This window comes from Salvelinus sp. IW2-2015, unplaced genomic scaffold (genome assembly GCF_002910315.2).
Source record: "Salvelinus sp. IW2-2015 unplaced genomic scaffold, ASM291031v2 Un_scaffold1909, whole genome shotgun sequence".
Lineage (NCBI taxonomy): Eukaryota > Metazoa > Chordata > Actinopteri > Salmoniformes > Salmonidae > Salvelinus > Salvelinus sp. IW2-2015.
The window spans coordinates 78,070-90,982 of record NW_019943269.1 but is presented as its reverse complement, the minus strand read 5'-3'; the positions used below and the strand labels follow the sequence as shown (position 1 = coordinate 90,982).

Genomic DNA, 12,913 nt, shown 5'->3' with positions numbered 1-12,913 from the left:
GTTGGTTGTCTCATTGTATCTCTCCTCTCTAGGATGATCCCTCTGTAATGTATGATACGGTTCAAGAACCAGAAAACAACACAAGAGACAACACCTCCAGTGCTCCAGTAAGAGAAGTACAGTGGTGTGTGTGTGTGTGTGTGTGTGTGTGTGTGTGTGTGTGTGTGTGTGTGTGTGTGTGTGTGTGTGTGTGTGTGTGTGTGTGTGTGTGTGTGTGTGTGTGTGGTGTGTGTGTGTGCGAGAGAGAGAGTGAGAGAGTGTGTGTTTGTTAGTATAAACATGATCTATAGTGTAAATGAGTGTGAATCTGTGCATCCCTAGATGTCAGCAGCAGTGCTTGTGTCTCGTATTGTCCCTCTCTACAGGAGGACACCTCAGTCACATACGCCATCGTCCACATGAAAGGAAAAGGGAATGCAGCAGTGAGTCTGGAGAGCGGTGGAGAAACAGAGTCCTCCACTATCAAGACAGGCAGGTTCTCTCTAGAGCCACTGTACAATAGGCCTACAGCCATCTCACAGCCTTTTCCTGCAGAGAGATCTCATATTGGGCCAGTATCAAGAGGTTTGATTGGCACACATGACTATAAATATATTAACTCTCTACTAAGACATGTTTAGTGGTTATCACAGTAAATCAGATGTTAGCCTACAACCAAAATAATAAAGTCCCCGAGATACAGGCAAGATGATGGTGAGGCAATAAGATACCATTTAGTTTTTGTGTAGCTGAGACCAAAGCACCTTATATGGCTTAAAGTTCAGCTAGTTCTCTTTTTATATCGTTGTTGTGCATTTATTTTTAAACATGTGAACTTTTTGAAATAGAGACAGTGATTTCAGACATGTTTGAGAAAAAGGAAATGTGGTTTGATGTGTCAAAGCAAAAAAACACAGATTTCACAATCAGTTTTGCAAGAGGTTGCTTGGGTGGCTATTATTAAACGGATATCATCCATCTTAATTTTGTAAGGGGTGCGTGACTGGCTGCAGGGAAGTCAGGCGCAGGAGAGCAGAACTGGGTAAAAAACCGGAACAACAAAATATGGGTACAAAATAACCCGTCGCGAACCAGTCAGAGTGCAACAACACTTTACAATAAACAATTTCACACACATACATGGGGGGAACAGAGGGTTATATACACGACAAGTAATGAGGGAAAGTAAACCAGGTGTGTGGAAAAACAAGACAAAACAAATGGAAAATGAAGGGTGGATCGGCGATGGCTAGAAGACCGGTGACGTCGACCGCCGAACATCGCCGAACAAGGAGAGGATCCGACTTTGGCGGAAGTCGTGACAATGTATATACTGCACTTCTTATTTTTCTGCCAAGAAGCTGGTACACGCTGAGCATTTCATAATTCTCGAAGTTGACCAAAAAAATGTAAAGGATACAAATGTTTTTAATGTAGAATTTGTCACAGACAACAATCCTTGTGAAAAACACCTCAAACTTTTGTCAAAACCTGTTAGTTAGCTACAGTACTTCCTCTTCCGTGTAATGTACAATCACACACTGTGGTCTTCCTGAACAGGGAAAGCAGTCTAACTATGTCATCAACTGAAGCATACACTTTGAAGTGCACACAAACAGGAAATGACATGTTTTATTTAGTGTCATTTTCTTTGTCATTTGACAAAGTCTGATTCTCCAATCATGACTGTAAATACACTGACACAAAATATATACTCAACATGTAAAGTGTTGGTCCTACACTTTCATGAGCTGAAATAAAAGATCACAGAAATGTTCCATACGCACAAAAATCTTATTTCTCTCCCAGGCCCACCCATGGCTGTGCCCCTGCCCAGTCATGTGAAATCCATAGATTAGGGCCTAATTTATTTAATTCAATTGACTGATTTCCTTATATGAACTGTAACTCAGTAAAATCTTTGAAATTGTTGCATGTTGCGTTTATATTTTTGCTCAGTGTACATATGAGGACACCGAGATCTAAGTTGACAAATAAATTAATAACGCAAATGTATATTCTGTACACAATAAAGAAAATAATGATGGGTCAACATCTAAATATTGCTTTCACCGTTGATCAAAACTCACTAGAGAAGTAGGCAAAACTAGAAACGTCGCTTGGCTGCTGATAGTGTGTTTGCAAGGTGCCAGCAAAAAGGCAATTTTAAAAAACATTCTGTGACTCCTGCCATGTCTACAGACATCCACAAACAAACATGCAGCGCTGGAAAAAGTACTCATTTGTCATACTTGAGTAAAAGTAAAGATACCTTAATAGAAAATGACTCAAGTAAAAGTGAAAGTCACCCAGTAATTACTACTTGAGTAAAACTCAAAGTATAAGGTTTTAAATATACTTAAGTATTAAAAGTAAATGTAATTGCTAATATATACTTAGTAATCAAAGTAAAAGTATAAATAACTTCAAATTCCTTATATTAAGAAAACAAGAAGGCATAATTGTATTACCTTATGGATAGCCAGGGCACACTCCAACACTCAGACATAATTTACAAACAAAGCATGTGTGTTTAGTGAGTCCACCAGATCAGACGCAGTAGAGATGACCAGGGATGTTCTCTTGATAAGTGCGTGAATTGGACCATTTTAATGTCTTGCTAAGCATTCAAATGTAAGAAGTAGTTTTGGGTATCTGGAAAAGTGCATGGAGTAAAAAAGTACAGTATTTTCTTTAGGAATGTAGTGAAGTAAAATATGTCCAAAATATCAATAGTAAAGTAAAGTACAGAACCCCAAAAACCACTTAAGTAGTATTTTAAAGTATTTTTCTAGGTACTTACCACACTGCAAAAACGACTCTCGGGAGAGTGAGTGCACAATGGTAATATCACTTATAGATATGTCCAGTCAGGTGGCTGCTCTTATTAAGTAAGTTGGGCTCTGGTTATTACTTAGCCAACCAGAGGGATGAAGTAAGAAGCTTAACATTAAAACAGGCCTTCCTCAGAAGCAGGAGAAATATTGGCTACTAATATTCAATACACGGAACTTTGCTTTACAGTGAGTAGGAACAGACAGTGATGTGGTGCGATGAGCGGTTGGCGTGTAGCAGAAAGGCTGCAAATGCATGCAGGAGGGAGAGGAAGAACAGAGTAGAGAGAAGAGGGGCGAGAAGAGAGAGGAGGAGGAGGAAGAGAGAGAGAGAGAAAGAGAGAGAAGAGAGAAAGAGAGAGAGTGAAGAGCCAGAGAAGAGGAGAGAGAGAGGAGAGAGAGAGAGAGAGAGAGAGAGAAGAGAAAGAAACATAACTATGGTATCGATGGAAGGTTGAGACAGTTGGGATTCGTACTCTGGAGAGTAGTAAGCATGCATGCGGAGTTATTTCGGAAAAGAGATATCAGGTGGAAGATGAGGAGGGCTACACGTGAGTCCTTTGTAGAGACAGAGGAACGTATGTACGAACGTGAGGTGACGAGGAACTTCACACGGGCAGAAGTTGAGAGCGGTAAGAGAGAGGGAGAGGAAAAGAAGGAGAGAAGAAGAAGCAGAGAGCAGAGGAGACAAGCAGGGGTTAGTACAGTGGTACAGAGAGAGGGTTAGTAACGTGGTACAGAGAGAGAGGTTAGGTACAGTGGTACAGAGAGAGAGGTTAGTACAGTGGGTCCCCAAACTTGGGGTCCCAGAACATCTGTACTCATCTTTAAAACAAGTTAGGAATTTTATTTAAATTTGTTACATCTATGTTTCAATATGAACATCTGTACATGGCCTAGTCTTCCGCTATAGGCGTACATAAAGCACAATCAAAAGGCAAACAATTACATTAAAAAAAAAAGATAATAATGTTTATGTCTGTGGTTGTTTGTCTTATCCATGACCACTTTTTTTCCCAGCACTGATATTAATACAAGAATCATGGATTGTAATAACTAAGTGATGTGATAATACGATCATCTGTGTCTCCGCCGATGTTGTTTTGTGCAAGAGCTGAATTAATGCCTAGGAATAAGAATGTGAATGGTTATGTCATTTGAAGAAAAGAGATCTGTCGCATTTCAAAAGTACTCAGACCCGTTGACTTTTTTCCACATTTTGTTAGTTACAGCCTAAAATTGAATTAAATTAATAAAAATCCTCATCAATCTACACACTCACCATAATGAAAAGCGAAAAAACAGTTTTTTGCACATTTTTGCACATTTATCAAAATAAAACACAGAAATCCTTATTTTACATAGTTTCAAGACCTTTTGCTATACGACTTTGAGTCAGGTGCATCCTGTTCCATTGATCATCCGCTGAGTATTTCCGAACTTGATTGGGAGTCCACCTGAGGTATATTCAATTGATTGGAAATGTTTAGAAACGGACAGCCCTGTGTATATAAAGGTCCCACAGTTCACAAGTCTTGACGTGCATGTCAGTAACAAAAAAACAACCAAGCCATGAGGTCCAAGGATTGGCCGTAGAACTCGAGACAGGATTGTTGTCGAGCACAGATTGGGGAAGGTACAAACATGTCTGCATCAATTGAAGTGTCCCAAGTACACAGTGGCCTCCATCCTTCTTGATGGAAAGGAAGTTTGCAACCATCAAGACTCTTTCCTAGAGCTGGCCGCCTGGCAAACTGAGAAATTGGGGGAGGCAGGGCCTTGGTCAGGGAGGTGATCAAGACGCGGATGGCACTCTGACTAAGAGCTCCAGAGTTTCCTCTAGATGGGAGTACGTTCCAAAAGACAACATCTCTGCAGCATCCACCAATCAGGCCTTTATGGTAGAGTGGCCAGATGGAAGCCCTCCTCAGTAAAAGGGCACATGCAGCCTGCTTGGAGTTTGCCTAAAGGCAGACAAAAGCATGAGAAATATATTCTCTGGTCTGATGAACAAGATTGAAACTTTGCTGAAACGCAAGCGTCACGTCTGGAGGAAACTCTGGCACATAAAGTTAACTAAAAATACCTCATACCTCTGCACATTGTTCTGGTACTAAAGTACCCGCATTGTATAAATAGCTTAATTTTTGTATATTTTATGTCCTTTTTTGTGTTACGCATTTGAATCATATTTTTTTCACTTGCATTGTTGGGAAGGGGTCGGAGCAAGAAAATTCATGGTAAAGTCAAACCGTTGTACGACTTCCGCCGAAGTCGGTCCTCTCCTTTGTTCGGGCGGCGGTCGGCGTCGACGTCAACCAGCTTTTCTATCCATCGCGATCCACTTTTAATTTTCCATTTGTTTTTGTCTTGTGTTTTCTACCCACCTTGTTTTCCTCACAAAGCCTACATCAATAAATAAAACAATTTACATCACAGCGAAAACCACGCTACATCATAAATAAAACATTACACCAAAGCAAAAAACAGCCTAGCATATAAATAAACATATTATCATACACGACATTCATTACATCTTACTCTACATATTACAGCTTTACAATATAAAATGTACCATATACATGAATAGTGGGATCCTTTCCTCTATTCCATACCGATGCCCAAACCGAAGCGGGTTTGTTTCGTACGCATAACGTCCACACTCAGGTTTCAAGACAGGCCAAACATTCCAATGAGATCCAGGAATAATGGTGCAGACCAAAAAGGTTTTAATTCTTCTTATATCTAACAGGGAAATGATTCTCCCCAATCAACTTAAAGCATAGATTTATGAGCTATGGAAAATACATATATGACCTGTTTTTGTAATGTTTGTTCTGTCTGTATGGTCAAAAAACTAATACGCTCCGCGTCTAGCAAGGCCTCCCTCCCCGAAGGCCCAACTTCCTGCCTTTACCTAAAACTTACACAGTACAAATGAATGGAAAGAGGGGGGCCAAAACTAAGTTACACTAAAAACAAATGAATATATTCCAATCAGCGTAAATATAAATCATAAGGTTACGTAACCTAATATTTCTCATATAACATTGAATATATTGTAATGACCTGACTAGATCATAAAGGAACAATTGTCCAGACAGACACTGGGTAAGGCTCAGTGCACCAGTAAGAGACAGTGTGTTTGTGTGTGTCTTAAAGACTGTTACTGGATCAAGTCATGTCAAATTCAGTGGCCAAATTAGGGTCTCAAKAAAGATAACGTCTCAATCATTGTGCTATTTCTGTGCTGTGGACGTCACTGTTTTATGTGTCTCAAACAGGAGGCTGCTGAGAGGARGACGGCTCATAATAACGGCTTGAATGGAGTTAATGGAATGGCATCAAACACATAGAAAACGGGTACAATACCATTCCATTGATTCCGTTCCAGCCATTACTATGAGCCCATCCTCCCCAATTAAGGTGCCACCAGCCGCCTGTGGTGTCTCATTGTATCTCTCCTCTCTAGGATGATCCCTCTGTAATGTATGATACGGTTCAAGAACCCAGAAACAACAACCAAGAGGAGACAACAACACCCCTCAGTGCTCCAGTAAGAGAAGTAATGTGTGTGTGTGTGTGTGTGTGTGTGTGTGTGTGTGTGTGTGTGTGTGTGTGTGTGTGTGTGTGTGAGAGAGAGAGAGAGAGAGTGTGTGTTTGTTAGTATAAACATGATCTATAGTGTAAATGAGTGTGAATCTGTGCATCCCTAGATGTCAGCAGCAGTGCTTGTGTCTCGTATTGTCCCTCTCTACAGGAGGACACCTCAGTCACATACTCCACCATCGTCCACATGAAAGGAAAAGGGAACGCAGCAGTCAGTCTGGAGAGCGGTGGAGAAACAGAGTACTCCACTATCAAGACAGGCAGGTTCTTCTAGAGCCACTGTACAATAGGCCTACAGCCATCTCACAGCCTTTTCCTGCAGAGAGATCTCATATTGGGCCCAGTATCAAGAGGTTTGATCTGGCACACATGACTATAAATATATTTAACTCTCTACTAAGACATGTTTAGTGGTTATCACAGTAAATCAGATGTTARCCTACAACCAAAATAATAAAGTCCCCGAGATACAGGCAAGATGATGGTGARGCAATAAGATACCATTTAGTTTTTGTGTAGCTGAGACCAAAGCACCTTATATGGCTTAAAGTTCAGCTAGTTCTCTTTTTATATCGTTGTTGTGCATTTATTTTTAAACATGTGAACTTTTTGAAATAGAGACRGATGATTTCAGACATGTTTGAGAAAAAGGAAAATGTGGTTTGATGTGTCAAAGCAAAAAAACACAGATTTCACAATCAGTTTTGCAAGAGGTTGCTTGGGTGGCTATTATTAAAACGGATATCATCCATCTTAATKTTGTAAGGGGTGCGTGACTGGCTGCAGGGAAGTCAGGCGCAGGAGAGCAGAACTGGGTAAAAACCGGAGCAGTTTAATATGAAACAAAAACAACGGCACCCAGAACAACAAAATATGGGTACAAAATAACCCGTCGCGAACCAGTCAGAGTGCACAAACACTTTACAATAAACAATTTCACACACATACATGGGGGGAACAGAGGGTTATATACACGACAAGTAATGAGGGAAAGTAAACCAGGTGTGTGGGAAAACAAGACAAAACAAATGGAAAATGAAAGGTGGATCGGCGATGGCTAGAAGACCGGTGACGTCGACCGCCGAACGCCGCCCGAACAAGGAGAGGATCCGACTTTGGCGGAAGTCTTGACAAATGTATATACTGCACTTCTTATTTTTCTACCAAGAAGCTGGTACACGCTGAGCATTTCATCATTCTCGAAGTTGACCAAAAAAAATGTAAAGGATACAAATGTTTTTAATGTCAGAATTTGTCACAGGCAACAATCTTTGTGAAAACAACCTCTACCTAATGTCAGAATTTGTCACAGACAACAATCCTTGTGAAAACAACCTTAAACTTTTGTCAAAACCTGTTAGTTAGCTACAGTACTTCCTCTTTCGTGTAATGTACAAACCACACACTGTGGTCTTCCTGAACAGGGAAAGCAGTCTAACAATGTCATCAACTGAAGCATACACTTTGAAGTGCACAACTAACAGGAAATGACATGTTTTATTTAGTGTGTCATTTTCTTTGTCATTTGACAAAGTCTGATTCTCCAATCATGACTGTAAATACACTGAACAAAAATATATACGCAACATGTAAAGTGTTGGTCCTACAGTATCTTTCATGAGCTGAAATAAAAGATCACAGAAATGTTCCATACGCACAAAAATCTTATTTCTCTCCCAGGCCCACCCATGGCTGTGCCCCTGCCCAGTCATGTGAAATCCATAGATTAGGGCCTAATTTATTTAATTCAATTGACTGATTTCCTTATATGAACTGTAACTCAGTAAAATCTTTGAAATTGTTGCATGTTGCGTTTATATTTTTGCTCAACGTACATATGAGGACACCGAGATACGGACCTCTGTAATTTTATCTAAGTTGACAAATAAATTAATAACGCAAATGTATATTTTGTACACAATAAAGAAAATAAATGATGGGTCAACATCTAAATATTGCTTTCACCGTTGATCAAAACTCACTAGAGAAGTAGGCAAAACTAGAAACGTCGCTTGGCTGCTGATAGTGTGTTTGCAAGGTGCCRGACAAAAAGGCAATTTTAAAAACATTCTGTGACTCCTGCCATGTCTACAGACATCCACAAACAAACATGCAGCGCTGGAAAAAGTACTCATTTGTCATACTTGAGTAAAAGTAAAGATACCTTTAATAGAAAATGACTCAAGTAAAAGTGAAAGTCACCCAGTAAATTACTACTTGAGTAAAACTCAAAGTATAAGGTTTTAAATATACTTAAGTATTAAAAGTAAATGTAATTGCTAATATATACTTAGTAATCAAAGTAAAAGTATAAATAACTTCAAATTCCTTATATTAAGAAAACAAGAAGGCATAATTGTATTACCTTATGGATAGCCAGGGGCACACTCCAACACTCAGACATAATTTACAAACAAAGCATGTGTGTTTAGTGAGTCCACCAGATCAGACGCAGTAGAGATGACCAGGGATGTTCTCTTGATAAGTGCGTGAATTGGACCATTTTAATGTCTTGCTAAGCATTCAAAATGTAAGAAGTAGTTTTGGGTATCTGGAAAAGTGCATGGAGTAAAAAGTACAGTATTTTCTTTAGGAATGTAGTGAAGTAAAATATGTCCAAAATATCAATAGTAAAGTAAAGTACAGAYACCCCAAAAACCRACTTAAGTAGTATTTTAAAGTATTTTTACTTAGGTACTTTACACCACTGCAAAAACGACTCTCGGAGAGTGAGTGCACAACTGGTAAATAATCACTTATAGATATGTCAGTCAGGTGGCTAAGCTCTATTACAGTAACGTTGGGCTCTGGTTATTACTTAGCCAACCAGAGGGATGAAGTAAGAAGCTAACATAAAACAGAGCTTCCTCAGCAGGAGAAACTATTGGCTACTAAATTCTCACAATAAACTTTGCTTTACAGTGAGTAGGAGGACAGACAGTGATGTGGTGCGATGAGCGGTTGGCGGAGGCAGGCTGCAATGCATGCAGGAGGGAGCAGGAGACAGAGAGAGAGAGAGACGAGAGAGAGAGGAGAAAGAGAGAGGAGAGAGAGAGAGAGAGAAAGAGAGAGAGAGAAAGAAAGAGAGAAGAGAGGAGAGAGAGAGAGAGAGAGAAGAGAAGAGAGGAGAGAGAGAGAGAGGAGAAGAGAGAGAGAGAGAGGAGAGAGAGAGAGAGAGAAGAGAGAGAGAGAGAGAGAGAGAGAAGAGAGAGAGAGAGGAAGCAAGCAGCAAGAGAGAGAGAGGTTAGTACAGTGGTACAGAGAGAGAGGTTAGTACAGTGGTACAGAGAGAGAGGTTAGTACAGTGTACAGAGAGAGAGGTTAGTACAGTGGTCCCAAACTTGGGGTCCCAGAGACAATCTGTACTAATCTTTAAAACAGTTAGGATTTATTTAAATTTGTTACACTATGTTTCAATATGAACATCTGTACATGCCTATCTTCCCTATAGGCCTACATTAAAACACAATCAAAAGGCAAACAATACATTTAAAAAAAAAAATAATATGTTTATGTCTGTGGTTGTTTGTCTTATCCATACCCACCTTTTTTCCCACTACTGATATTAATACAGAATCATGGATTGTAATAACTAATGTGAATGTGATAATACGATCATCTGTGTGTCCGCTGATGTCTGTTTGTGCAGAGCTGAATTAATGCCTAGGAATAATAATGTGAATGTTATGTCATTTGAGAAAAGAGATACTGTGCATTCAAAAAGTACTCAGACCCCTTGACTTTTTCCACATTTTGTTACGTTACAGCCTAAAATGATTAAATTAATAAAAATCCTCATCAATCTACACACAATACCCCATAATGACAAAGCAAAAACAGTTTTTTGCACATTTTTGCACATTTATCAAAAATAAAACACAGAAATACCTTATTTACATAAGTATTCAGACCCTTTGCTATACGACTTTGAGCTCAGGTGCATCCTGTTTCCATTGATCATCCCTGAGATATTTCCAGAACTTGATTGGAGTCCACCTGAGTATATTCAATTGATTGGAAATGATTTAGAAAGGCACACACCTGTCTATATAAGGTCCCACAGTTCCACAAGGTCTGACAGTGCATGTCAGAACAAAACCAAGCCATGAGTCAAAGGAATTGGCCGTAGAACTCCGAGACAGGATTGTGTCGAGGCACAGATCTGGGAAGGGTACCAAAACATGTCTGCATCATTGAAGTGTCCCAAGTACACAGTGGCCTCCATCCTTCTTGAATGGAAGAAGTTTGCAACCATCAAGACTCTTCCTAGAGCTGGCCGCCTGCCAAACTGAGAAATTGGGGGAGGAGGGCCTTGGTCAGGGAGGTGATCAAGAACCGGATGGTCACTCTGACAGAGCTCCAGAGTTCCTCTAGATGGGAGTACGTTCCAGAAAACAACCATCTCTGCAGCACTCCACCAATCAGCCTTTATGGTAGAGTGGCCAGATGGAAGCCACTCCTCAGTAAAAGGCACATGACAGCCTGCTTGGAGTTTGCCTAAAGGCACCAAAAGCCATGAGAAATAATATTCTCTGGTCTGATGAAACCAAGATTGAAACCTTTGGCCTGAACGCCAAGCGTCACGTCTGGAGGAAACCTGGCACCATATCTAACTAAAATACCTCATACCTCTGCCATTGTTCTGGTACTAGTACCACTGTATATAGCTTAATTTTTGTATATTTTATTCCTTTTGTGTTACCATTTGAATCATATTTTTTTCACTCTGCATTGTTGGGAAGGGTCGTGAGCAAGAAATTCATGGTAAAGTCAACACCCGTTGTCACGACTTCCGCCGAAGTCGGTCCCTCTCCTTGTTCGGGCGGCGGTCGGCGGTCGACGTCACCAGCTTTCTATCCATCGCCGATCCACTTTTAATTTTCCATTTGTTTTGTCTTTGTTTTCTACACACCTGTTTTCTACACAACAGCCTACATCATAAATAAAACAATTACATCACAGCAAAACAACAGCCTACATCATAAATAAAACAATTACATCCCAGCAAAACAACAGCCTACATCATAAATAAAAACAAATATCATACAAGACATTATTACATCATTACTCTAATATTACACATTTACAATATAAAATGTACAATACTACATGTAGTGGATTCCTTTCCTCTTTACCATAGCCACTGCCCAAGCCTGAAGCGGGTTTGTTTCGTACGCATACAGTCCACACTCAAGGTTTCCAAACAGGCCAAACATTCAATGAGATCCAGGGATATGGTGCAACAAAAAAGTTTATTCTTCTTATATCTAACAAGGAAATGATTCTCCAATCAACTTAAAGCATAGATTACTAGATATGGAAAATACATAATATGACCTGTTTGTATGTCTGTCTGTCTGTATGGTCAAAAAACTATACCGCTCCCGCGTCTAGCAAGGACTCCYTCCCCCGAAGGCCCAACTTCCTGCCTTTATCCTAACACACTTACCACAGTACAATGAATGGACAAGAGGGGGGGCCAAAAACTAAGTTACACTAACAACAAATGAATATATCTCAATCAGGTAAATATAAATCATAAAGGTACGTACCTAATATTTCATCATATACATTAATATTTAATATATTGTAATGACCTGACTAGATCATAAAGGAACAATTGTCCAGACAGACACTGGTAAGTACAACACTACCCACTAATAGCCTAACACATAACACACCGCTGTCTGTGCGGGTCGCTACAATATTTACACAAATGTACATGGAGCTCTGTATGTTCTGTCTTTTATACAAATATGTCCAATTCGGCTCTAACACTACATTACTACAATTTACAACGTGTGCGTGTGTGTCCTCACACTCCGGGTGGTGCCGTGAGGTGTTGTTTTATCTGCTTTTTTAAATCAGATTTTACTGCTTGCTTGAGTTACTTGATGTGAAATAGAGTTCCATGTAGTCATGGCTCTATGTAGTACTGTGCATTTCCCATAGTCTGTTCTAGCTATGGGGACTGTGAAGAGACCTCTGGTGGCATGTTAGGTGGGGTATGCATGGATGTCTGAGCTGTGTGCTCGTAATTTAAACAGACAGCTCGGTATATTTAACACAATACCCCTCACAAATACAAGCAGTGATGAAGTCAATCTCTCCTCCACTTTAGCCAGGGGAGATTGACATGCATATTATTAATCCTACCTCTCCATGTACTTTTAAGGGCCAGCTGTGCTGCTCTGTTCCGGGCCAGTTGCCAATGTCCCTCTTTGTGGCACTTGACCATATGACTGGGCAGTAGTCCAGGTGTGACAAAACTAGGGCCTTTAGAACATGTTTTATTGATAGTGATGTCAAGAAACCTGAGCAGCGCTTTATTACAGACAGACCTCTGGTGTATAACAGTTGTATAAAACAGTCTAGCATATGTCATCACTATTTATTGATTTTATATATTTTGGATTAAAGAAGGCTCTTCAGTAATGGTACGGGGCTGGAGACACGCACTATCAATGTTTGTCTATGGAGATTGCATGGCT

The 12,913-nt window shown here is 40.0% G+C and overlaps 1 protein-coding gene and 1 long non-coding RNA gene across 5 annotated transcripts in view; both read left to right on the top strand.

The window, feature by feature from the left end:
* LOC139024815 (uncharacterized) overlaps window positions 1-82 on the top strand; it is a 4,477-nt gene extending 4,395 nt beyond the window's left edge. The window contains exon 4 of the long non-coding RNA XR_011476173.1: window positions 33-82. This is a non-coding gene — a long non-coding RNA (uncharacterized lncRNA). The remainder of the gene's footprint in view (window positions 1-32) is intronic.
* Window positions 1-7,179, top strand: part of LOC112072383 (junctional adhesion molecule C) — a 34,938-nt gene extending 27,759 nt beyond the window's left edge. For 3 of the 4 annotated variants that reach the window (XM_070439778.1, XM_070439779.1, XM_070439777.1), the window contains 2 exons: window positions 6,286-6,378; window positions 6,574-7,179. In XM_070439778.1, the coding sequence (XP_070295879.1) occupies window positions 6,286-6,378; window positions 6,574-6,696 (216 nt within the window). In that variant the 3' untranslated portion in view covers window positions 6,697-7,179. The remainder of the gene's footprint in view (window positions 1-6,285; window positions 6,379-6,573) is intronic. The other variant, XM_024139792.2, reaches the window with a different exon arrangement.
* Window positions 7,180-12,913: the final 5,734 nt, after the last annotated feature.